General features: G+C 34.7%; 1 protein-coding gene across 1 annotated transcript in view; it reads right to left on the reverse strand.

Annotated features, from left to right (window-relative positions):
• BRIP1 (BRCA1 interacting helicase 1) overlaps positions 1-25098 on the reverse strand; it is a 210036-nt gene that overhangs the window by 103039 nt on the left and 81899 nt on the right. The window contains 3 exon segments of the mRNA XM_045490624.1: positions 18478-18639; positions 23749-23889; positions 24003-24168. Of these exon segments, the coding sequence (XP_045346580.1) occupies positions 18478-18639; positions 23749-23889; positions 24003-24168 (469 nt within the window).

A 25098-nucleotide genomic window follows, 5' to 3' on the forward strand; every position in this document is an offset into this window, starting at 1 on the left:
GCGGGAGGGAGTCAGACCCGCCACCGGAGGGGTGGGTCCGCAGAAGCACAGCGTTGTGTGTTTGCTCGGAGCAAGCAAGTTCCCTAGCAGGAACTGGTTCCCTTTGGGGTTTGGCTGGGGGATGGGCAAGGGAGATGGCGCTGGTGAGCTCCTTTGTTCCCCACCAAACTGAGCTCTGTTCTCCCGGGGCTCAGCAACTCTCCCTCCCGTTGTCCTCCAGCCTTCCCGCTCTCCGAGCAGAGCTGTTAACTTATGACCTCCCAGATGCTAAGTCCCGCTTGCTGTCGGAACATACTCCGTCCGGCCCCTCCGCTTTTGCAAGCCAGACTCGGGGGCTCGGCTTGGCCGGCGGGCCGCCCCTCCGCCCCGGCTCCCTCCCGCCAGTCCGTGGAGCGCGCACCGCCTCGCCGCCCTTCCTACCCTCTTCTGTGGGCCTCTTGCCTGCGCTTGGCTCTGGAGACTCCGTTCTGCTAGTCTTCTGGCGGTTTTCTGGGTTATTTAGGCAGGTGTAGGTGGAATCTAAGTGATCAGCAGGACGCGCAGTGAGCCCAGCGTCCTCCTATGCCGCCATCTTCCCTAACGTTTATTTATTTTTGAGACAGACAGAGAAAGAGCATGAATGGGGGAGGGTCAGAGAGAGAGGGAGACACATAATCCGAAACAGGCTCCAGGCTCTGAGAGGTCAGCACAGAGCCCGACGCGGGGCTCGAACTCACAGACCGCGAGATCATGACCCGAGCTGAAGTCAGATGCTTAACCGACTGAGCCACCCAGGCGCCCCAATACCCACTTTTTTAAATTGTGGTAAAGTATACATAAAATTTACCATTTTAACCATTTTTAAATGTATAGCTCAGTAGTGTTAAGTACATTCACATTATTGTACAACCAATCTCCAAAACGCTACTTACCTTGCAAAACCAAAATTATACCCCTTAAAAACTCCTCATTCCCTCTTCCCCCAGCCCCTGGCAACTACTCTTCTACTTTGTCTCTATGAATTTGCCTACTCTCAGTACCTCAAATAAAGGGAATCATACTGTATTTGTCTTCTTGTGACTGCCTTATTCTATTCAGCATAATGTCTTCCAGTGTCATTCACGTGGTAGCATAAAAATACCATCATTTATTATCCCAGTTTCTGAAGATCAGATGTCCAGTCATAGCACAACTAGATTCTTGCTTAGGTCTCATAGGCTCAAATTAAGGTGTCTGTCAGGACTGCAGTTTTCATCTGAAACTGGATTTTCTTCCAAGGTCACTGGTTGTTGTCAGAATTCATTTCCTACTGGCTTCAAGACTATTACGCCCCATTTTTTGCTATCTATGGGCCGCGATGTCTCTCAGCAGCTAGAGGCCATCTGAAATACCTTACCACATGCTCCACCCCTCCCACCAGTTTACAACACGGATGTCTGTTTTCTTCCAGGCTAGATCATGTGTCTCTGACTTCCTTTTCTGCAACCAGCTGTAGAAAATTCTGCTCCTAAAGGGCTTGAATGATTAGATCAGGACCATCTAGACAATCTCCTATCTTAATGTCTACTGACTTAAAAAAATTTTTTTTAATGTTTATTCATTTTTGAGAGAGAGAGAGAGAGAGAAAGCAATTAGAATGAATGCAGCTTCTAGATTTATTGCTTGACTCTTGCCTCTTTCAACTAGGTTATCTAGCCATCCTTCACTCTAGTTAATCTTAACTTCCCTGCTCTTATTCTCCCTAGGTTTTTCACTTAAAAAATTGTAATCAATATATTTTTATAAAGGTCTGTTGAAGCTAGATGTGACATAAATGTACATATTTTTGTTTACAGAAAAACTGTATGAATGATTATATACATGCATAACATTAAAAAAAAAGCAAAAAACCTGGTTGTTTAAATAGATGCTTTCCAAATGATCTATTTTCCAGAATATTTAATTAGTCACTCATTAAAGCCACTTTCAGCATATCCCTTCAGAGTAGCTCTTATGTCTACCTTTCTAAGGATAACAGTTTAGCTCACAAGCAATGGTAGAAGTGAAAAGCAAAAATAAATACTGATATACCAGTATATAGGTATTTGTATAAATGTGTGTATTATTCTAAATAATAATAGATCAAATTAATATTTACCATATCAACTATATTTCATATATTAAACTCTAGAATGCTATTATGAACATAGCACTGGACCAGAAAATCAAGAGTTCTAAGGCCAATGCTTTCATTAATTAAACATACAACTTTGGCCAAGTCGTTTGAGTTGTTTACTCAGAATGTAGTTATGTGCCCAATGTTTGTTAAATAAATAAAATCAGTGAAGGAATGAACAAATGAAGGAATATTGTTTAGTTAAAAAGAGAAGTTCTTAAGAACTACACCTAACCTCCCACAATCCCAAAGTCCTCAACACCATGAACATTCCTTCTCCTTAACATTGTGGGGAAAATGTTCCTTAGAAATGCTTGGTTGATTAGTTAAATAAGGCAAATCTATAATCTATAGAAACATCAAGCATCTAAATAAAAAAAAAAGAAAAACATTTTAAATGGAACAATTTGGTTCCAACAATCTGGCTGAGCACCTGACTTCGGCTCAGGTCATGATCTCATGGTTTGTGAGATCAAGCCTGCATTGGCCTCTGCTGCTGGTGCAGAGCCCACTTCGGATCCTGTTTCCCTCTCTTTCTTCCCCTCCCCTGCTTGCACACATTCTCTCTCTCTCTCTCTCAAAAATAAACGTTTAAAAAAGTTGAATGGAACAATTTGGTTTCTCCTTCAAATTAAATGCAATATAGCTCAAAAATGAGAAACATATCAAACTAATTTCTCTCAACATACACATTTAATATTAAACAATACTTATAAAAATTCTAACTAGAGACTGAACAGAAACATTTGCATTTTATTCCTTATCTGACATTCAGTGGTCAATGCAAAAATGTCCCCTCAGGGAAAATGGTTTATATATTTTACTCATAAAGATGTAACAAAAAATCAGACTGAAATGAATTAAAAGGTTCAAGTTGCTACTTTGGCACCAGAGAGTCTCTTTTCAAAATAATTTTTTGGGAACTTTTCTATCCATAAAAAAAGTTTGGAAAATCTTCTACCCATTAACATGATCTCTCTTAGGGGCGCCTGGGTGGCTCAGTCACTCGAGCATCAACTCTTTATTTTGGCTCAGGTCATGATCTCACGGTTCATGAGATTGAGCCCCAAGGTGATTGGATAATGACAGTGGATTATGATGGAGAGACCTGTAATCTCAGACCCTAAGAATGAGTTTTGGGGGACAGTAACTCAAAACTACATGAAAAATAAGTAACAGAAGTAAATATAAAGTAAACATAAGAGACAGTATAAATGTATTTTTTGTAACACTTTTTGTCTATTTGATTAAAAAAATAAGTACAAATGCAGTAATTATAAATCTGTGTTGACAGGCATACATGTATAAAAATTTATGTTTATGATAATAATAGCACAAAATAGGACATAATACAGCTATACAGGATCAAAATTTTTATATGCTATTGAAATTATAGTAGTATCAATCCAAACTACTGTATATTGTTATAAATTAAGATGGCTATTATTATTCCCAGGACAACCATTAAAAAATAACTAAAAAATAGGGACTGGGTGGTTCAGTTGGTTGAGCATCCAACTCTTCATTTCTGCTCAGGTCATGATCTCTCAGTTCGTGAGATCAAGTCCCATGTCTGGCTCCATGCTCAGCATGGAGGCTTCTTGGGATTCTCTCTCCACCCTGCCCTCCCCCGCCTCTCCGCCACTCATGCTCTTTCTCTCTCTTGCTCTCAAAATAAAGAAATAAACATTCAAAAAAAATTTTTAAATTTTTTTTTTTTTTAACGTTTATTTATTTTTGGGACAGAGAGAGACAGAGCATGAACGGGGGAGGGGCAGAGAGAGAGGGAGACACAGAATCAGAAACAGGCTCCAGGCTCTGAGCCATCAGCCCAGAGCCCGACGCGGGGCTCGAACTCACGGACCGCGAGATCGTGACCTGGCTGAAGTCGGACGCTTAACCGACTGCGCCACTCAGGCGCCCCCCAAAAAAATTTTTAAATAACAAAATATATATAGTAAAAAAAACCACCAAAGAAATTAAAATGACACACTAGAAAAATTTAAACAGCACACTAGGAAATACCTACTTAACACTTGTATTCCTCCTACTTGTAATGGAGGAATATAAGGGAGAAAAAGACGACATACATAAAACAAATAGCCAAGTGGCAGATATAAAAGCTACCTTATCAATAATTACACCAAATCTAAATGAAGTAAAAACTTTAGTTAAAAGGCAGAGTAGCAGAATGGATTTTGAAAAAATGAACATGCTGTCCATAAAAGACACACTTTAAGTTCAGAGATACAAATATTGAAAGTAAAAGGATTATTATTTAATCATAAAAAGGAATAAAGTATTGATTCATCCTACAACACAGATAAACCTTGAAAACATTATACTAAGTGAAGAAGCCACAAAAAGGCCGCATATTATATGATTCCATTTATATGAAATGTCCAGAAAAAGCAAATCCATAGAAACACAGAGTAGTGGTTACCAGGGGGTAAGGGGAGGTTAGAGGAGGAAATGACTACTACTAGATAAGGGGTTTCTTTTTGAAGTGAAGAAAATGTTCTAGAATTAGACCATTAGTGGTGATGGCTGTACAACTTTGTAAGTATACTCAAAACTACTAAATTCTATACTTTAAAAGGGTGATTTATGTGATATGTGAACTGTATCTCAAAAAAAGGTTTATGAAAACAGGAAGGAGACCAACTTGAGATTAAGAAAAAATAAGTTAAAGAAAGGAAAAATTAGGAGGTTTCTGAATTTTCAAAAATTCAAGATTTTGAAACATAATAGGAGTCAATTGGTAATTACAGTAATTAGATAATAAGAACTAGTTGAAAATTATGAATAAAGAAAAATTTTCTCCTCTGTGCTATAATATTGATTCTTCAAAATCTTCTCTGTTTTAAATATCTTTTTTAAGGGGTGGGGTTGGGGGGGCAGGGAGGGAGAAAGAAAGGGAGAGAGAGAGAGAGAGATAGAGAGAGAGAGAATATGAGAATCTTAAGCAGGCTCCATGCCGTGTGGAGCCCAACATGGAGCTCGATCTCACATGAACTGAGAGATCATAACCTGAGCTGAAATCAAATCAGATGCTCAACCAACTGAGCCACCCAGGCACCCTAAACATACTTTATATTTATTTTTTATTTTTTTTTTAATGTTTTATTTTTGAGACAGAGAGAGACAGAGCATGAACAGGGGAGGGTCAGAGAGAGAAGGAGACACAGAATCTGAAACAGGCTCCGGGCTCTGAGCTGTCAGCACAGAGCCCTATGCGGGGCTCGAACTCACGGACCACGAGATCATGACCTAGGCTGAAGTCGGACACTCAACTGACTGAGCCACCCAGGAGCCCCCATACTTTTTTTAATTTTGAAGAAATATTTGGTCTTAGTATTACAAACCAAATTTCAAAACTTCTCATGTCTTTAATAAAGTTCTTATGCTTCATGATGAATTATTATGATAATCACATTCTAATCAGGAAAAAAACCCTGTAACCCATATATTGTGTCTCTTTTTAGATCCATACAGCATAATCACATGATATAAAAACTCTATTACTAAGTAACATTTAAGTATGTAATTTTTATTATAATAAAACGAATGTTCTTTTAATTTTACTTAAACTTTCACTTATTTAGAAAATATACTTTTACTATAAAGCTATGTTACAACTGTCATTTTTAGTATTTTTTTATTGTTAAGACAAGGTGAATAAATATACCCTAACAAGATTATTTATGGTAAAAATCAGTAGCAATGCTAGCAAAAATAACTTTTCAAAATGAGTATCAGAACTGATACTCACTGGGTACCAAAGAGTATCAGAAAGTACAAATTAATTAGAATTAGAAGATGCTTTTAAATAAAATTAAGATAAAATCCATTAGTGTTCATGTTGTCAATCTGTCTACATTAAGATGTAGAAAGGCCTGGTGCCTGGTATCTTATCAAAGACTATGTACCCAATGAAGGGAAAAGTGATAATGCCTATATATTTAGTTGATTCATCATCATAGTTACTCATCTTTCTAAGGAAGCTGTTTACAATATTATAATTAAATATACTTTTGAATTGTGAATTATAGGTCTGTAACACAATAATATTTTACCAATTGTGTATACTATGTCATAATTATGGAATGGCATCTAATTTAGATATTAATAGCACCCTGATCTTTAAGTTGTCATCAATATAGACATGTTATTCATTAATGAAAAACAGAATTTCATCATTTTGTTTGCCATTTTTAAACCTTTAAACATCTTTCCCCCCCTTTTTTTTCTTTCTGGTTGATAATTTTCTTTAGTTGAATTCCTGCCTGACTCTTGTACTTACATTATTAACTATTCTAGACTTCATAAAGGTGAAGTAGAAGCTTGTAGGGAATGTGAACTATAAGACTGATTACCTAAAAACTCATGGAATGTCAACTTGTATAAACAACAACTCTAAACATTCATTTTAAAACTGAATCTGAACAATATTTGAACATATAAATTTTCACAGCAAAAGCTATTTTTTCAGTTATTTATATTGGCATACCAGATGACCTAATGAAAGGTAGAATGTATCTGCTTATGCACTTTTGATAAAGGGAAAGTATCGGGGCAACTGGGTGGCTCAGTCAGTTAAGTGTCCAACTTCAGCTCAGGTCATGGTCTTGTGGTTTGTGAGTTTGAGCCCTGCACCAGGCTCTCTACTGACAGCTCAGAGCCTGGAGTTCCCTTTTTCTCTGTCCCTCCCCTGCTCACAATCTCTCTCTCAAAAATAATATAAACATTAAAAACATTTGGAAAAAAAAGGGAAAGTATTAAGCACACTGTTTTACTGTTGGTTTAACCACCTAATTTTACTGAAGGATACAAAAATACTGCATAATATAGACACACATCATATCCTATGTGGGAAGATCTTATATTATACTTTCCAGATAAACATATTTGAATAACATTTTCATCAGATTTGCAATGAAAATTGTATTTTTTTCTGTTTTGCTTGGGCTGATGTTTTGCTGCTAAAAAAGCAATTTCATTGGTGTATAATTACTTATAACAAAATGCATTCATTTTAAGCGAGTAATTCAATGAGTTTTAACAAATTCATGTACCCAAGAAACTCTTGCCATAATCAAAATATGAAACATAACATTTTCCCAAAAAGTTCCTTTGTACCACTGAGATTTTCTCACTCAAAATTTATATGTTGAAGTCCTAATCCCCAGTATCTCAAAATGTGTCTATATTTAAAGATAATGTCTTTAAAGAAGTGATTTCAGTTTTTATGTTTTAGCTTTTTATGTTTAGGTATGTGATCAATTTTGAGTTAATTTTTTGGATAAGGTTATGAGGTGTCAGTGTTCACTTTATCCCATAAGGATGTACAAGAGTCCCATTTTCTGCAAAGACTTCCACTTATCTAATAAATTACCTTGGCATCTTGGGGTGCCTGGGTGGCTCAGATGGTTAAGCATCAGATTCTGACTCAGGTCATGATCTCATGGTTCCATGGGTTCAAGCCCCGCATAGGGATCTGTGCTGACAGCTCAAAGCCTGAGCCTGCTTCAAATTCTGTGTCTCCCTTTCTCTGTGCCCCTCCCCCACTCATATTCTGCGCATCTCTCAAAAATAAATAAACGTTAAAAAGAATTTTTTTAATTACTTGCATCTTTGTCAAAAGCCAGTTGACCATATATGTATATACATGTGAATCAACTTCTAGATTCTACTTTGTTCCACTGATATATACGTTGATCCCTATGCCCAGTATCTCTGTGGCTCTACAGGAAATCTTGAAATCAGTTATTTAAGACTTCCAACTTTGTTTTTACTTATTTTTCTAAAATTTTAAATAATCTAAGTTATTTGCACTTTTGTGTGAATTACAGAATCATGTCAATTTCTTTACAAAAAAAAAAAAAAAGGCCTATTGAGGGGTGCCTGGATGGCTCAGTTGGTTAAGTGTCTGACTCTTGATTTTGGCTCAAATCATGATCTCACAGTTTGTGAGATCAAATCCTGTGTCAGGCTCTGCACTGACAGACTCCTCTCCCTCTCTCTCTGCCCCTCCCCTGCTCGTGCTCTCTCACTCTCTCTCTCAAAATAAACAAACACTTTTTTAAAAAGGCCTATTGAAATTTTTACTAAGATTGGCTTGAATGTACAGATAAATTTCAGGATAATAGATACCTTAACAATACTAAGACAATACTAATACTAAGACTCATAAACATAGTATCTCTTTATATAGGTATTATATACAGTCTTTAATTTCTCTCAGCAATGTTTTGTACTTTTTAGTGTTCAGGTCATGCATATCATGCACATAATTTCATGCTTTGTAATGTTATTTGAACAGATGCTGATTTAAATTTTATTTTCCAATAGGCCATTACTATTATAGATAAACAATCTGTTTATGTATGCAGTTGATCCTTGAACAATGTGGGAATTAGGAACAACACCACCCCTGCCCAGTTAAAAAGCCATATATAACTTCTGACTCCCCCAAAACTTGACTACTAATAGCCTACTACTGTCCAAAAGACTTGCCAATAACATACCTGATTAATACATATTTTGTATATTAAATGTATGATAGTGTTCTTATAATAAAGCAAGCTAGAGAAAAGAAAAATATTATTAAGAAAATTATAAGGAAAAGAAAACACATTTATAATATTACACCATATTTATAAAAAAAAATTGACATATAAGTGGGCTTGTGCAGTTCAAACCCATGATAAGGGGTGCCTATATTGACTTTCTCTAGACTGAGAACTTGCTATATTCAGTTATTAATTCTAATAGCTTTTTTTAATTGATTCCTTAGTATTTTATAAATACACAATCACGATGTCTGAGCAAAACCATTTTCTTTTTCTTTTGAAATCTAACTTTTATTTCCTTTTTTTGTCTTACTATTCTAGATACAGTACAATGTTGAACAGAGTAAGAAACAGACATCTGGGGGTACCTGGGTGGCTCAGTCAGTTAAAAGCCTGACTCTTGATTTTAGCTCAGGTCATAATCTTGAGGTTCATGGGATGGAGCTCCATGTTAGGCTCTATGCTCGGTGTGGAGACTGCTTGGGATTCTGTCTCTCTTTCTCTCTCTCTCTGCCCCTTCCCCACTTGCGTGTACTCTCTCACTCTCAAAATAAATAAATAAACGATAAAAAAAAAAAAAAAGACATCTGTGCCTTATTCCTGAAAGTGGACAAAAAACATTCAGTCTTAGAACATTGGGCAGGATGTTAGCTGTAAGTTTTTCAGATTCCCCTTTATCAGATTGTTCTTTATTTACTAGAAGTTTATATTATGAACTGGCAGTAAATTTTGTAAAATGCTATATCTGTGAATTTTTAGAGGAACATGTGTTTTTTCTAATTTTTCTAACTTATTCCACTGATGAACTGAATTTTACAGGTGGATTTTTGAAGACTGAATTATTATTAGCTTCTTAGGATAAATCTCACTTGGTCATGATATATGATCCTCTTTATACTAAGGGATTATATTTACCAATTTTTTGTTAATGACTTTTAGGCCCATGTTGGTCCATAGTTTTAATTTCTTATAATGTCCTATTTGGCTTTAGTATCAGGGATAGTTTGCCTGATGACATGGGAAGTACTCCCTCTTCCTCTATTTTCTGAGTTTGAGTAGTAATGGTACTTTTTCTTTATAGAATTAACCAATAAAGACATCTGAGCCTACAATTTTCTTTGTGGAAAGGTTTTAATTACTATTTCAATTTGTTCAACAGATATGTTATTTGAATTATCTGATTCTTATTGAGTCAATTTTGGTAATCTGTGTCTTTCAAGGAATCTATCCATTTCATAGAAGCTGTTTATCTGCTTGGCATAAAGTTATTAAAAATATCCCTTTATTACTTATTTAATTCAACAAAATCTGTAATGATATTCCCACTTAATTCTTAGCATTGGTAATTTTCCTTCCCTTTTTATGTTGTGTGGTCTTGTTAGATTTTATTAGCTTTATTAATACATTTTAATAATGAGTATAGCTCTTGGTTTCACGGATTTCTTTATATTATTTATTGGTTTTCTATTTTATTATTTCCTTTCCTCTATTTTGTTTATTTTTGTTTATTTTCCTCAGAAATTCAGATTATAAGATCTTTCTCTTTTTTTCTAATAAGGATTAAAAGCTATAAATTTCCCTCTAAGTATAACTTCAGCTACACTACATAAATTGTGACATTTTCTATTTCCCTCATCTCTTAATTCAAATATTTCAAGAAATAATGGCTAAAATCTCCCCAAATGTGATGAAAGAAGTGAGTCTACAAATCCAGAAGGAGTTCAATCAGTTCTAAGGAGTTCAATTAGAATAAATCCAAAGCAACATACACAAAGACACTTTGTAATTCAACTGTCAAAAGATGAAGAGCAAAATAAATACATAAACAAACAAATGAATAAACAGATGCGAAAGCAAAGCAACTCATCTCATACAAAGGATTCTCAATAAGACCATAAGCTTATCTCTCATCAGAAACCTTAGAGGCCAGAAAGCAATGGGATATATTTAAAGTGCTAAAGAAAAAACTATCAACCAAGAATTCTATTATCTGGAGAAACTCTCCTTCAAAAATGATGGAGAAAAGTGAAACCAATACTACACTATATGTTAACTAACTTGAATTTAATTTTTAAAAAATGAGAAATTATAACATATCCAGATAAACAAAAGGTGAGAGTTTATTACACTAGACCTTACTCCAAGAACTGCTAAAGGGAGTCCTTATTTTGAAATAAAAGAACACAAAACAGTAACTTACAGTGGTATAACAATATAAAGATCTTCAGGAAAGATAAAAACATGAAAAAATATAAAGCCACAATTATTGTAATTTTGGTTTGTAACCGTATTTTTATTTATTTATTTTTAATTTTTTTTTAATGTTTATTTATTTTTGAGACAGAGGGAGACAGAACATGAGTTGGGGAGGGGCATAGAGAGAGGGAGACACAGAATCTGAAACAGGCTCCGGGCTCTGAGCTGTCAGCACAGAGCCCGATGCGGGGCTCAAACTCACGGACCGCGAGATCGTGACCTGAGCCAAAGTCAGACACTGAACCGACCGAGCCACCTAGGCGCCCCCATAAGAGACTCTTAAATACAGAGAACTGAGGGTTGCTGGAGGGATTGTGGGTGGGGGGGCTGGGCTAAATGGGTAAGGGGCATTAAGGAAGACACTTGTTGAGATGAGCACTGGGTACTATACATAGGGGATGAATCACTGGAATCGACTCCTGAAATCATTATTGCACTATATGGTAACTAACTTGGATGTAAATTAGAAAGAAAGGAAGAAAGAAAAAAAAGAAAGGAAGGAAGGAAGGAAGACCACTGTAATCATACAAAAGATCTTTTCTGGTCACAATAGAAAAAAACTAGAAATCAATAAAAGAAGGAAAACTAGAAAACTCACAAATATAAGGAAATTAAATAACACATATTAAAAAATTTTTTTAAGTTTATTTTTCCATTTTGAGAGACAGCAAGCAGGAGAGGGGCAGAAAGAGGGAGAGAATCCCAAGCAGGCTCTGCATTGCCAGCACAGAGCCTGAGGCGGGGCTCAAACTCACAAACTGTGAGATCATGACCTGAGCCGAAACCAAGAGTTGGATGCTTAACCGACTGAGCTACCCATGTGCCCCTAAATAACACATATTTTAAACAACCAACAAGTCAAAAAAGAAATTACAAGAGAAATTAGAAAATACCTTGAGAAATATGAAAATGAGAACACAATATACCAAAACTTAAAGGATGCAAAGAAAGCAGTGCTAAGAGAGATATTTATAGCTATAATGACATGCTTTAAAAAAAAGAAAGGGGCACCTGGGTGGCTCAGTCAGTTAAGCGTCCAACTTCGGCTCAGGTCATGATCTCATGGTTTGTGAGTTCAAGCCCCATGTCAGGCTCTGTGCTGACAGCTCAGAACCTGGAGCCTGCTTTGGATTCTGTGTCTCCCTCTCTCTGTCCCTCCCCCACTCATGCTCTGTCTGTCTCTCTTTCTCTCTCAAATACATAAACATTAAAAAAAATTTTTTTTAATAAATTTAAAAAAGGAAGATCTCAGGGTGCCTGGGTGGTTCAGTCAGTTAAGCATCTGACTTTGGGCTCAGGTCATGATCTCATGGTTCATGAGTTCGAGCCCCACATCGGGCTCTGCACTGATAGCATGGAGCCTGCTTGGATCCTGTCACCCTCCTCTGACTACCCCTTCCCTGCTCTCTCTCTCAAAAATAAACATTTAAAAATAAATAAATAAAAATTAAAAAGGAAGATCTCAAATTAATAAACTGATTTTGTGCTTTCAGGAAGTAGAAAAAGAAGAGCATGCTAAATCGAAAACTAGCAGAAGGAAGGAAATAATAAAGATCACAGAAGAGATAAATGGAAAAAAAAGAATAGGAAACAGCAGAGAAAATCAATAAAGCCAAAAGTTGGTTCTTTGAAAGGGTAAAAAAAAAATGACAAACCTTTAGCTAGAATGACTGAGGGTAAGACTCAAATTACTAAAACCGCAAAAGAAAGAAGCGACCTCACTACCAATTTTACAGAAATAAAGATTATAAAAAACATCATAAACAATTGTATCTCAACTTGGATAGCCAACATAAAATGGACAAATTTGAAGAAATACACAATCTACAAAAACTGAATCATGAATAAATAGAAAATCTGAATAGACTTATAACTAGTAGAGAGATTGAAACAGCAATCAAAAATCTTCCAACAAAGAAAATCCCTGAACCCAGTGGATTCATTGGTGAATTTTACAAATCCTTTAAAGAATTAACACCAATCCTACTCAAACTCTACCAAAAAACTAAGGAGTAGAGAATATTTACTAACTTATTCTATGAGGCTAATACTACCCTAAGAGCAAAGGCAGACAAAGATATTAGAAGCAAAAGAAACTGGGGCACCTGTGTGGCTCAGTCAGTTGAGCATCCGATTTTGGCTCAGGTTATGATCTCATGGTTCATGAGTTCAAGCCCCATATCAGGCTCTCTGTTGTCAGCGCAGAGCCCACTTTGGATCCTGTATCTCCCTCTCTTTCTCTCCTTCCCTCACTTGTGCTCTCTGCCCCTCCCCCACTTGAGATTTCTCTCTTTCCTCTCTTTCTCTCTCTCTCTCTCTCTCTCAAAAAGCAAAAGAAACTATAGACAAATATCTCTTATGAATACTGATGCGAGAATCCTCAACAAATTCAGCAACCAAATTTAGCAACATACTAAAAGGATTATAACCAAGACCAAATGAGATTTATTCCCAAAATTAAAGAGTAGTTCAACATATGAAAATCAGTTAATGTAACATATAGAATTAATAGAATGAAGAACCCCCCCCCCAAAAGCCACATGATTATTCTCAATTGATACAGAAAAAGCATCAATGACAAAAAAAAAAAAGAAAAAAGTCAATAAACTAGGAATAGAAGGAAACTTCCTCAACATTATAAAGCAATATATGAAAAACCCACAGCTAACATCACACTCAATGAAACAACCCACAATGCCAGTCTGCACCATTTCTATTCAATATAGTAGTTTAAGTTCTAGCCAGAATAATCAGGCAAGAAAAAGACATCCAAATTGGAAAGGAAAAAGTAAAATGATCTCTGTTTGCCAATGATATGATCTTATAATTAGAAAACTAAAGATCCCTCCCCAAATATAAAGCCAATAAATTTAGTAAAGTTGCAGGATACAAAATCAAGACACAAAAATCAGTTCCCTTTCCAAACAACAGCAATGAACAACTGGAAAAGGAAGTTAAGACAACAACCCATTTACTACAGCATAAGAAAGACTCAGAAATAAATTTAACCAAGAAGGTTAAAGAGTTGTACTCTAAAACTACTAAATACTGCTGAGAACAATTAAAAAGACATAAATAAAAGGAAAGACATCCCATGTTTATGGATTGGAAAAATTAACAGTATTAATAATACTACCAAAGACAGATACAGAGTCTTTGGAATCCCTATCAAAATCTCAACAGCATTCTTTGGCAGAAAAAGAAAAAATCCATTCTAAAATGAATAAGGAGGGGTGCCTAGGTGGCTAGTTGGTTGAGCGTCAGATTCTCAATTTCAGCTCAAGTCATGATCTCATGGTTTGTGAGTTCGAGCCCTGTGTCAGGGCTGTACTGACAGCACAGAGCCTGCTTTGGATTCTCTTTCTCCTCACTCTGCCCTTCCCCTGCTCGTGTGTGCTCATGCTCTCTTTCTCTCTCTCAAAATAAATAAACTTAAAAAAAAATGCATAAGGAATCCTGAGGAGCTCCAAATAACCAAAACAATCTTGAAAAAGAACAAAATTAGAGGATCCACATTTCCTGGTTTTAAAACTTACTTTAAAGTTAAAGTAATTGAAACACTAATGGCATAAGGATAGACTTACAGACCAAGGACACAGAATAGGAAGTCTACACATAAGTCCTTGCATATGTGGTCAATGGATTTTCAATAAGGGTACCAAGACCGTTCAATGGAGAAACAGGAAACTTTTCAACAAATGATGCTAGGAAAAGTGGGTATCCACATGCAAAAAAAATGAAGTGGACCCATACTTTACACCATACATAAAATTATCTCAAAATGGCTAAAATATCTAAATTTAATACCTAAACTATTAAGTCCTTAGAGAAAACATAGGGGGAAATCTTCATGACACTGGATTTAGCAATAATTTCTTGGTTATGACACCAAAACACATATAACAAAAGAAAACAATAGATAATTGAACTTGATCAAAATTTCACAATTTATAATTTTTGTGTACCCAAGAATGCTATCAACAGAGTGAAAGACAACTCCTAAAATGGGAGATGATATTTATAAAGCATGTATCTGGTAAGGGATTAATATATAAAATATAAAAAGAACTACAGCTCAACAATAACAACAAAAACCTTATTCGAACATGAGGAAAGGACGTGAATTAAACATTTCTCCAAAGAAGATACACAAATGGATAATAAGCACAAAAAACATCACTAGTCATTAGGGAGATACAAACCAAAACCACAAGGAGATGCCACTTCATATCCATTAGGATGGCTATTATCCAAAAAATAGTAAATAACAAATGTTGGCAAGAATGTGAAGAAATGGAAATCTTTATGAAATGCTGCTTTCTGAATCTAAAATTATACAGTTGCTGTGGTAAACAGCATGATGGCTCCTCAAAAAGTTATAAAGACTTACCATACGATATAGCAATACCATTTCTAGCTATATATTCCAAAGAACTGGAAGCAAGGACTCAAACAGGTCACTGTATACCAATGTTCATAGCAGCATTATTCATAATACTCAAAAGGTAGACCCAACCTAAGTGATCACAGAAGAATGGATAAACAAAATGTGGTACATACACAAAATGGAGTATTATTCAGGCATAAAAGTGAAATTTTAATACATGCTACAACATGCATGAACCTTGAAAACAAAAATTATATTAAGAGAAATAGGCCAGATACAAAAGGACAAATATTTTATGATTCCATTTATACCTAGAATAGACAAATTCTTACAAACAGAAAGAATAGAGGGACTGTGGGTAGAGGATCTGGAGAGCTACTATTTCATAGCTACAGAATTCCTGTTTGGGAAGATGAAAAAGTTGTAGAAATAGACAGTGTTTATGGCTGAATAAATTACAAATATATTTAATGGCAGTAAATCGTACACCTAAAACGGTTAAAATGATAAATTTATGTTATGCATATTTCACAATTTAAAAAAAAGGAATAACAATAAATATCAGAGGAACAGATCAAAGATTTGAGAAGTCTCTGAGGTATAGAACAGAAAAGTGAGAAGTAAGCCAGAGGACTACTGGTTTTCATTATAGTCATTTTATATTATTTGTGTATAAGAATTAATTTGATAGCAAATTTATTTTTTAAAGCTTAAAAAAAGGAATTATAATAATGAATTCAACAAATGAAAAACTGGGGAAATGTTGATATGTACTATAGGGAATTAATACCCATGTGATCTACTAAGTCCATAAAAATTAATAAAAAAGATACAGTATAAACAGACAATAAATTAAAATAAATAAGCAAACCCCCCCAGAACTATCAATCCACTATTAATAAAAACAATTAACTAAGACAGAAATAAAATGTTTGAAAGCTTATTTGATTATCTTCTCATTCTTTTTAGTTGAAAAAGTAGAAACAGAAAATTTTATAATCCATTTATTATGCCAATTTATAAATCTGCTGAAAAAGTATATTTAAATGTTACAGTCTCTATAGTCACCCAATAATCAATCATCAATTTCAGTAACTGTAAAATTAATACTGTGCTATATCTATTCCAAAAATTAAATTTAGGAGGTAATATTCCGTTTATATTTAGAGTAGTTACTTTTCTTCTACCAAGTAATGTATTTCACCTCAATATATTAATAATTAGGATGTATTTTCAAACTGCTGAACCCAGCTAACAAAAACTACATTTGAGAACACTGCTACAAGATGATATGGCATACTGTTCAACAGTCTGTTTTCTTTCTCACTGTAACTTTTCCAATGACAATTGTATTATTGTCAATTTAAATACCTTTATATTAGATTTGGTTTTCCTCCATATATACACTAAAAAACCCAAGAAACAAAAAACAAAACCCCAAAAAACCATACCAAAATGCTTACTAGCATATAAACAATCATTCTTACCATGTCTTTGAAGCCTAGTAGAATATGAAATTATTTATTCAACTGGGCATTTCATGGCTCACTTTTGTGATCATGATTGGGAAATATAAAAAGGTATTTATTAATGTATTGAGATTTTACTTTTCTTTAGCTCCAAGCTTAATTATTAGTTTTCTTTAACATAGCTGTTTGGTGTAAATGTTCACACTTTGGGATAAATATTGCTTTCTTTTAAGAATTTTTTAAATGTTTATGTCCATTTTTTTCCTGGATATTCTTGTAAAAAAAAAAAAAAAAAAAAAAAACAACTATCTGATTAAATTTCTTCTGAAAGCAATTCTTTCAATTTATCTACAGGAAGACTAATTTACTGTATCGGGCTAAAAAAGTATGTGTCTTGGTCCCATTTGGGCTGCTATAACAGAATACCTCAATAGCTTTTAAACATAAGAAATGTATCACTTACACTTCTGGAAGCTGGAAAGTCCAAGATCAAGGCACCAGCATGGTCACATTTGGTGAGGTCCCTCTTTCTGGTTCATAGCTGGCATCTTTTCTGTATGTCCTCACATGGTAGAAGGGGCAAGGTTTCTCTCAGTGTCTCTTTTATTAGACACTAATCCTGTTCATAAGAATTCTAACCTCGGGACTTAAGCACCTCCCAAAGGCCCCACTCATAATGTCACCATCTTTAGGGGTTAGGATTTCAACATATGAAACTTTGGGAGGACACATTCAGGTAAAGCAGTATGTACATAAATGGAAAAACAGTAGCAGAGTCAAAAGTATTTCAGTATTGCCATTCAAATATATTATTTATTTATGCTACTATCCTTACATATACAACTTCCAATGAGAAAATAAAAGGAAATACCACTTTTCTACACTGGAATTTAGCTTGGATTTTGATAAAGTATGATTTTACTCTCAGAAATTATATGTAGTTTTAATGCTTTAAATATTAGGACTAAAATACACTATGTAACTCAATTTTACACAGTATTATTAAAAACCAGAGTGACTTTAAAAACAAAATTGTCTGGGGCGCCTGGGTGGCGCAGTCGGTTAAGCGTCCGACTTCAGCCAGGTCACGATCTCGCGATCCGTGAGTTCGAGCCCCGCGTCAGGCTCTGGGCTGATGGCTCAGAGCCTGGAGCCTGTTTCCGATTCTGTGTCTCCCTCTCTCTCTGCCCCTCCCCCGTTCATGCTCTGTCTCTCTCTGTCCCAAAAATAAATAAACGTTGAAAAAAAAAAAAATTAAAAAAAAAACAAAAATGTCTAGCCTCGCCAAATACATGAAGTAAAAAGATGGGCAACAAAGAAAGTCTGATTTTAGATTCAGATTAATGAAACATTCAAAAGTATAATTTGTGAAAGTGAAAATGAATATACTTTTTCCCGTCTACTATGAAAAAAAATCAAGCTGCCCCTAAAAATAAAAATAATGTACACATCATAAACAGTCCTCATATAACAAACACTGCTTGAAGACTTTTAGTGTTTTAGAGTTTCAAGTAAAACAGTGAATGGACTATCTCAATCAATAAATAAGTAAAATATATGATACTTAGAAAATTATAATTCCTGTTGCTTCCTGGAAACTTACCATGGTAATCCCATGTGATTTTTTAAAGGCAAGAGAAACAATAAATATTCCCTTACCTTGTAAGATGGCAAGAAACACAAAATTCCTTGGCTCACAGTCTGACACACAGATAACACAAGTGCGCCCACTTCATCCTGAAACTCGAAAGTTTCTGTGTGCTGGAAGGTAGCACAGAGATTCCGACCCTTGGGACCTGACCCAATGGTGCCAACCCAAACCTAGAATATAAATATGTATTAGAGTCATGCCTGAACCAGGCAGGCAAATTAGCATTTAGTTGGGAGCCTTAATTACGTATATTACGTGTAGTCAAAAGATCAAGAAACAAGTTTAGAGAAACTTTATTTTTAAATTGTTGGTGTTTCTCTATTTTCATTAATTAATTATATATAAATCTAAATTATAAAAGTTTTACTTTAAGTGCATCACTGACCACTCAGGATACAAGAAAAAATTACTTTTCTATTTCCTAAACAGCTTTGTAAAACTAAACATGCAACAAAATTTTGTTGGATAATGTAAACAAATGAAATGAGTAAATCAGAAATGATTCCAGACTATTAGATGAAGGCTTGTATGATCTGCTATAGGTAAGTCTTTAAGACTTGACTATGGTAAGTCAACAAATTTACAAATTGGTAACTCAACAAATTTACAAATTGGTAACTCAACAAATTTACAAATTCACTGATGCTCAAAGATCTGTAGTCCTAAAAAATCAGACCCACCAAATTTTAGTTATTTGCAATTCATTTATATTCATACAGATCTAGTATTAGTGTGATCTAAGAGAAACTAAAAACTTTACTGGTAATCTACAGACAATATAAACACTTCAGATTGTTGAAACTAATAGCCCTATATTTTCAAATAATGTATGAGACTGAGGTACATTTTACAAGATGACATCTAATGGACACCAGTTTAACCAACTTTTAACTAAATGATTAACTAGTAATAAGATAAACTGATATTAAATGTTTCCTGACATGATGCAATGGGAAGTAGCAATATCACCTATATAGTATTGTTACCAAACTGTTTAACCTGAATCTTATCAACAGGAAACAATCGGATAAAATCCAGATTATAAGACATTCCTCAAGATAACTGCTAACTTGAATTCTATAAAAATGTCATGAAAGACAAAAAAAATAAAAGGCAAAACAACAGTTTTAAAGACTAAAGAGATATGAAAGTCAAATGCAATACATAATACTTGATTGGATCCTGGGTCAAGAATAAACAAAATAGGGGCACCTGGATGATGGTCAGATTTCAGGTCAGGCCATGATCTCTACGTTCGTGAGTTCCAGTCCCACATCAGGCTTGCTGCTGTCAGCACAGAGACTGGTTTGGATCCTGACCCCTTCTGTCTGCCCCTCCCCCACTTGCGGTGTGTCTGTCTGTCTGTCTCTCTCAAAAATAAACATTTAAAAAAAAATGGGAATGCAAGCTGGTGTAGCCACTCTGAAAAACAGTATGGAGGTTCCTCAAAAAATTAAAAATAGAACTACCCTACGACCCAGCAACTGCACTACTAGGTATTTATCCAAGGGATATAGGTGTGCTATTTCGAAGGGACACATGCACCCCCATGTTTACAGCAGCACTATCAACAATAGCCAGAGTATGGAAACAGCCCAAATGTCCATTGATGGATGAATGGATAAAGAAGATGTGGTATATATATATATATATATATATATATATATATATATATATACATATACATACATACATACAATGGAGTAGTACTCGGCAATCAAAAAGAATGAAATCTTGCCATTTGAGCTATGTGGATGGAACTGGAAGGTATTATGCTAAGTGAAATTAGTCAGAGAAAGACAAATATCATATGACTTCACTCATATGAGGACTTTAAGAGACAAAACAGATGAACATAAGGGAAGGGAAACAAAAATAATATAAAAACAGGGAGGGGAACAAAGCATAAGAGACTCACAAATATGGAGAATAGAGGGTTACTGGACGGGGTGTGGGAGGGGGGATGGGCTAAATGGGTAAGGGGGCGTTAATGAATCTACTCCTGAAATCATTATTGCACTATATGCTAATTTGGATGTAAATTAAAAAAAATAAAATTAAGTATTATGTTGAAAAAAATAAAAAATAAAAATAATTTTCAATTCATGAAGCATACCAAAAAAAAAAAAAAAAAAACAAAATAAAAAGATATAGACATTTTTTTTTTAATTTTTTTTTTTCAAAGTTTATTTATTTTTTTTTTGGGACAGAGAGAGACAGAGCATGAACGGGGGAGGGGCAGAGAGAGAGAGGGAGACACAGAATCGGAAACAGGCTCCAGGCTCTGAGCCATCAGCCCAGAGCCTGACGCGGGGCTCGAACTCACGGACCGCGAGATCGTGACCTGGCTGAAGTCAGACGCTTAACCGACTGCGCCACCCAGGCGCCCCAAGACATTTTGGAAATAAATAGATAAATATAAATATTGACACTATTGTACCAATTTTAAATTTCCTTAGTATGATCATGGTATTGTGGTTATATAGGATTATGAAATTGTTCTTTTTTTAAAGTTTATTTGAGAGAGAGAGAGAGAGAAAGCAGGGGAGGGGCAGAGAGAGGGAGAGAATCCCAAGCAGGCTCCCCATTGTCACCATGGAGCCTGATGCAGGGCTTGAACCCACGAACTGTGAAATCAAGACCTGAGCAGAAATCAAGAGTAGGATGCTTAACCAACTGAGCCACCCAGGTGCTGCAGATTATGTAACTGTTCTTGAGAGACAGTCTCAACTAATTAAGGGCAAATGTCATGATGTCTACAAATTACTTTCTAATAGTTTATTAAAAAATGTACATTATACACATACACATATATAATGTGATTGTTAACATTTTGCAGTTTTCCTCTTCTCTCTCTTTCATATATACACATGAAAAATGTTAACAATTGATGAACCTATATGAAGGGTATAAAGATGTTCACCATATTAATACTATTTTTTATACCTTTCTGAAGTTTATAATTGTTTAGAAGTTGAGGGCATCAATAAATGAATGGACAACCAAAATGTGGTATTACATACATACAATGGAATATCATTCAGCCTTAAGAAGGTAGGAAATTCTGACTCAGGTTACAACATGGATGACATCATGCTAAGTGAAATAAGCTAATCACAAAAAAATATCTATGATTTCACTTATATTAGAGTATCAAATTCATAAAAATAGAAAGTAGAAGGGTGGTTACCAAGGGTTAGGAGGAGGGGGAAATGGAGAATTGTTGTTTAATGGGAAAAGAATTCTAGTTTTGCAAGATGAAAAAGTTCTAGAGATTGGGTACACAACAATGTAAATATACTTAACAAGATTGAACTGTACCCTTAAAAATGGTTAAGATGGTAAATTTTATGTTACATATATTTTATTACAATTAAAATAAAAATCATGTTTTATAATCAAAAACTCAAAAAAAGCCAAGAGTTTACTCTTTAAAAAGATTAATAAAAAGGATAAACTGTACCAACACTGATAAAGAAAAAACATAAAACCAGAGAATACAAATTGATAATATCAGGTAGGGATAAGGAGAACATGGCTACAGAGTTCATAGATATTAAAAAGATAATAAGACATTTTATAATAAAAAATAAAGTTTTAAAAAGTTGGGTGGGGGACACCTGGATGACTCACTCGGCTAAGCACCTGACTCATGATTTCAGCTTAGGTCATGATCTCACTTTGTGAGTTCAAGCCCTGCACTGGGCTCTGTGCTGACAGTGTGGAGCCTGCTTGGGGATTCTCTCTCTCTCTCTCTCTCTCTCTCTCTCTCTCTCTTTCTCTCTCTCTCTCTCTGCCCTTCCCCAACTCATGCATACACGGTCACTCTCAAAAATATATAAAGAAACTTCAAAAAAAGAAAAAACATTAGGGGTAAATGTTACAATAGAATTCAACTGAACAATTATCATTTTTACTATTATAATCCATTGACATTATAGGTTAAATAGGCTTTTGTGTACTAGTTTGAGAACTTAGAGCCTAATATACCATTCTTATGAGAAAATATACTAAATTTATTAATAGCTTCCCATGTTTATTTGAACTCTGAAGGAAGGTACTTAAAACTGTGGAGCATAAAGTGCTTGTGATGAGCACTGGGTGTTGTATGTAAGTGTTAAATCACAAAATTCTACCCCTGAAACTAATATTACACTGAAACTAATATTAATAGTACGTTAACTAACTGGAATTTAAAAAGAAAGTTTAAAAAAAAGTGGAACATATATTTTTCCTTCACTATTGTTTACAGCAATGTTTCCAAAGAGGAGTACTCTGCCATTATAGAAAGCACAACTCTTAGTTACATAGTAGCTTAGCATTCCAGGCCCCCACCTACTAAATATCAATAGTTCCTGCCAAGTAATTGTGAAAACCAAAATGTCCTCACAAATACACCTTGTTGGTTAAAAACAACAGCTTTATAAAGAACTAGAATTGTGTTAGGCACACAAATGATGCTCAATATGTAGCTAACTGCTTTAAATGACTTCATAAAAAGAAAGAGGGTAGACTGACAAATGACAGCTCAAATGTTCCTAGGGAATTAAATAACATTTATTGTTCTAAAACATTAAAATTTTAAGTTATATGACTCATGAGAGTTTTTAATTCATTTCAGATATTCAAACATATGCTGAATATTTGGTAACTAATGCCAGGTATTAATCTAGGTGCAGTGGAAGAATGGGAACATGGAAGGAATAAAAAAATACCACTGTCTAATGGAAAAAAGAAACACATGAGCAAAGAATTATGCATAGGAACTATGATAAAGATGTTAAATTTTTTAAGTTTACTTTGAGAGAGAGAGAGAGAGAGAGAGAGAGAGAGTGCGTGGAGGAGGGGTAGAAAGAGGGAGAGCCTCTGCACTGCCAGCACAGAGCCCAATGAAGGGTTCCAACCCACTAACTGTGAGATCATGACCTGAGCCAAAACAGAGTTGGATGCCCAACTGACTGAGCCACCCAGGAGCTCCTTGTTTTGTTTTTAATTCTCATTTTTTTTAAAAAAAAAACCTAAAAAATATTTAAATGAGGAAATTGCAATATAGTCTTTGCATCTAAAGTGTGTATTTTTACTCACTAACCTCAAGGAATGCTATTTATCAGTATTTCCCCTGGTTGACACTACCGAGTAGCTGACAGATTTTCTTTTATTCTAAAGCTAAGATGTTGGATTTCCTACAGGATCTGTTTGCTAGTACTTCAGGTAGCTTCTAATTTTTTTATATAAAATTATATTGACGTAAAAAGATTAAGAGCCTTCAGAAAACTAACCTGTGAGTTATTAATGACATGATTAGCCTCCAGTTGGATACTAAAAGTAACACCAAGTTCTGATGAAAAGGATTTCATTGGTGATAATGTCCCAGATGTCAAAACAATGGTCCAAACTTTGCCATTAATATCTGAAAAGGCCTAAAAGGAAACATTATTAGATACATAAGATCATCTTTAAAACAGTCATATTTATTTAATTGTTGGTACTGAGCAAGATGACAAAATTTTCATTTACAACATGATAGGCTTACCACAGCTGGATTTAAGCACCAAAAATTTAGCACGCGAACTGCAGTTTTCTGTCTTACACGTTTCCTACTTTTTGCTTGAGCAAAGAATTCATTTTTATCTGAAGAATCAGTCTGATTTATCCAAGAATAAGTCTGTTGAATAGCAACTTTATAATCATCTGCAAATCTGCATGAAAATAAAATGGTAATTAAATGCAAAACTTCATGAAACATATGATGTCCCAGATACATACAATGTAAAAACTGATTATATTAAAACTAAATTGAAAGTCGTGGTATCTTCCCACTCAAAGATAACATTTTCCCCACCAACAACCCCCACCACTAATTAAATTAAACTCAGTAACTCTGATAGAAAATGAATCATTAAATCTTACAATCAACTTTCTCACTTAGAGATTAGATATTATCTAAATATCCACCCCTTACCATTTCCCATTCCTACGTTCAAACAATACATAAATCACGGCAGAAACAGAATTAAAATCCAGGTCTCTAATTCCTAGTCCAGAGCTCTTTGCATTCTGTGCTACATTATCAGCTACAAAACAGATAATAGGGTAGCATTAAAGAAACTAAACAGTGGATTATACTTTTTTATTACATGAGAAAAATGGAGAGAATTTTTACTGAAGATTTCAAAAGTTTAGGAAACTAATTACAAAATTTAAGTTCCTTTAAAATATGGGTCTCAGTCTTCGTTAACTTTTAATGAAGATATTGATTTTTGTGATGCCATCCAACTTATAATTTTTCAATAAGAGGCTATACACACTTCAACTTACAGAATAAAACTAGTATTCCCTACCATGTCCTCACAATAATATTTACTGTTAACTTCATCTCTAGAGAGATCAGATCTCAAAGTTCAAGTCAGGACCCTAAAATCTGTGGCGAGAATTTTATAAAAGTACAGGGAGCTAAAAACTATAAAACATTTAGAAGAAAACATAGGGAAAAATTTTTATGATACCATATTTGGCTACATTTCTTGTATATACCAAAAACACAAGCAACAAAAGAAAAGACAGATAAACTGGGTTTCATCAAAATTTAAAAACTTTTGTGCATCAAAGGACACTATCAGAGAATGAGA

The sequence above is a fragment of the Leopardus geoffroyi genome, chromosome E1 (genome assembly GCF_018350155.1).
Source record: "Leopardus geoffroyi isolate Oge1 chromosome E1, O.geoffroyi_Oge1_pat1.0, whole genome shotgun sequence".
Taxonomy (NCBI): Eukaryota; Metazoa; Chordata; class Mammalia; order Carnivora; family Felidae; genus Leopardus; species Leopardus geoffroyi.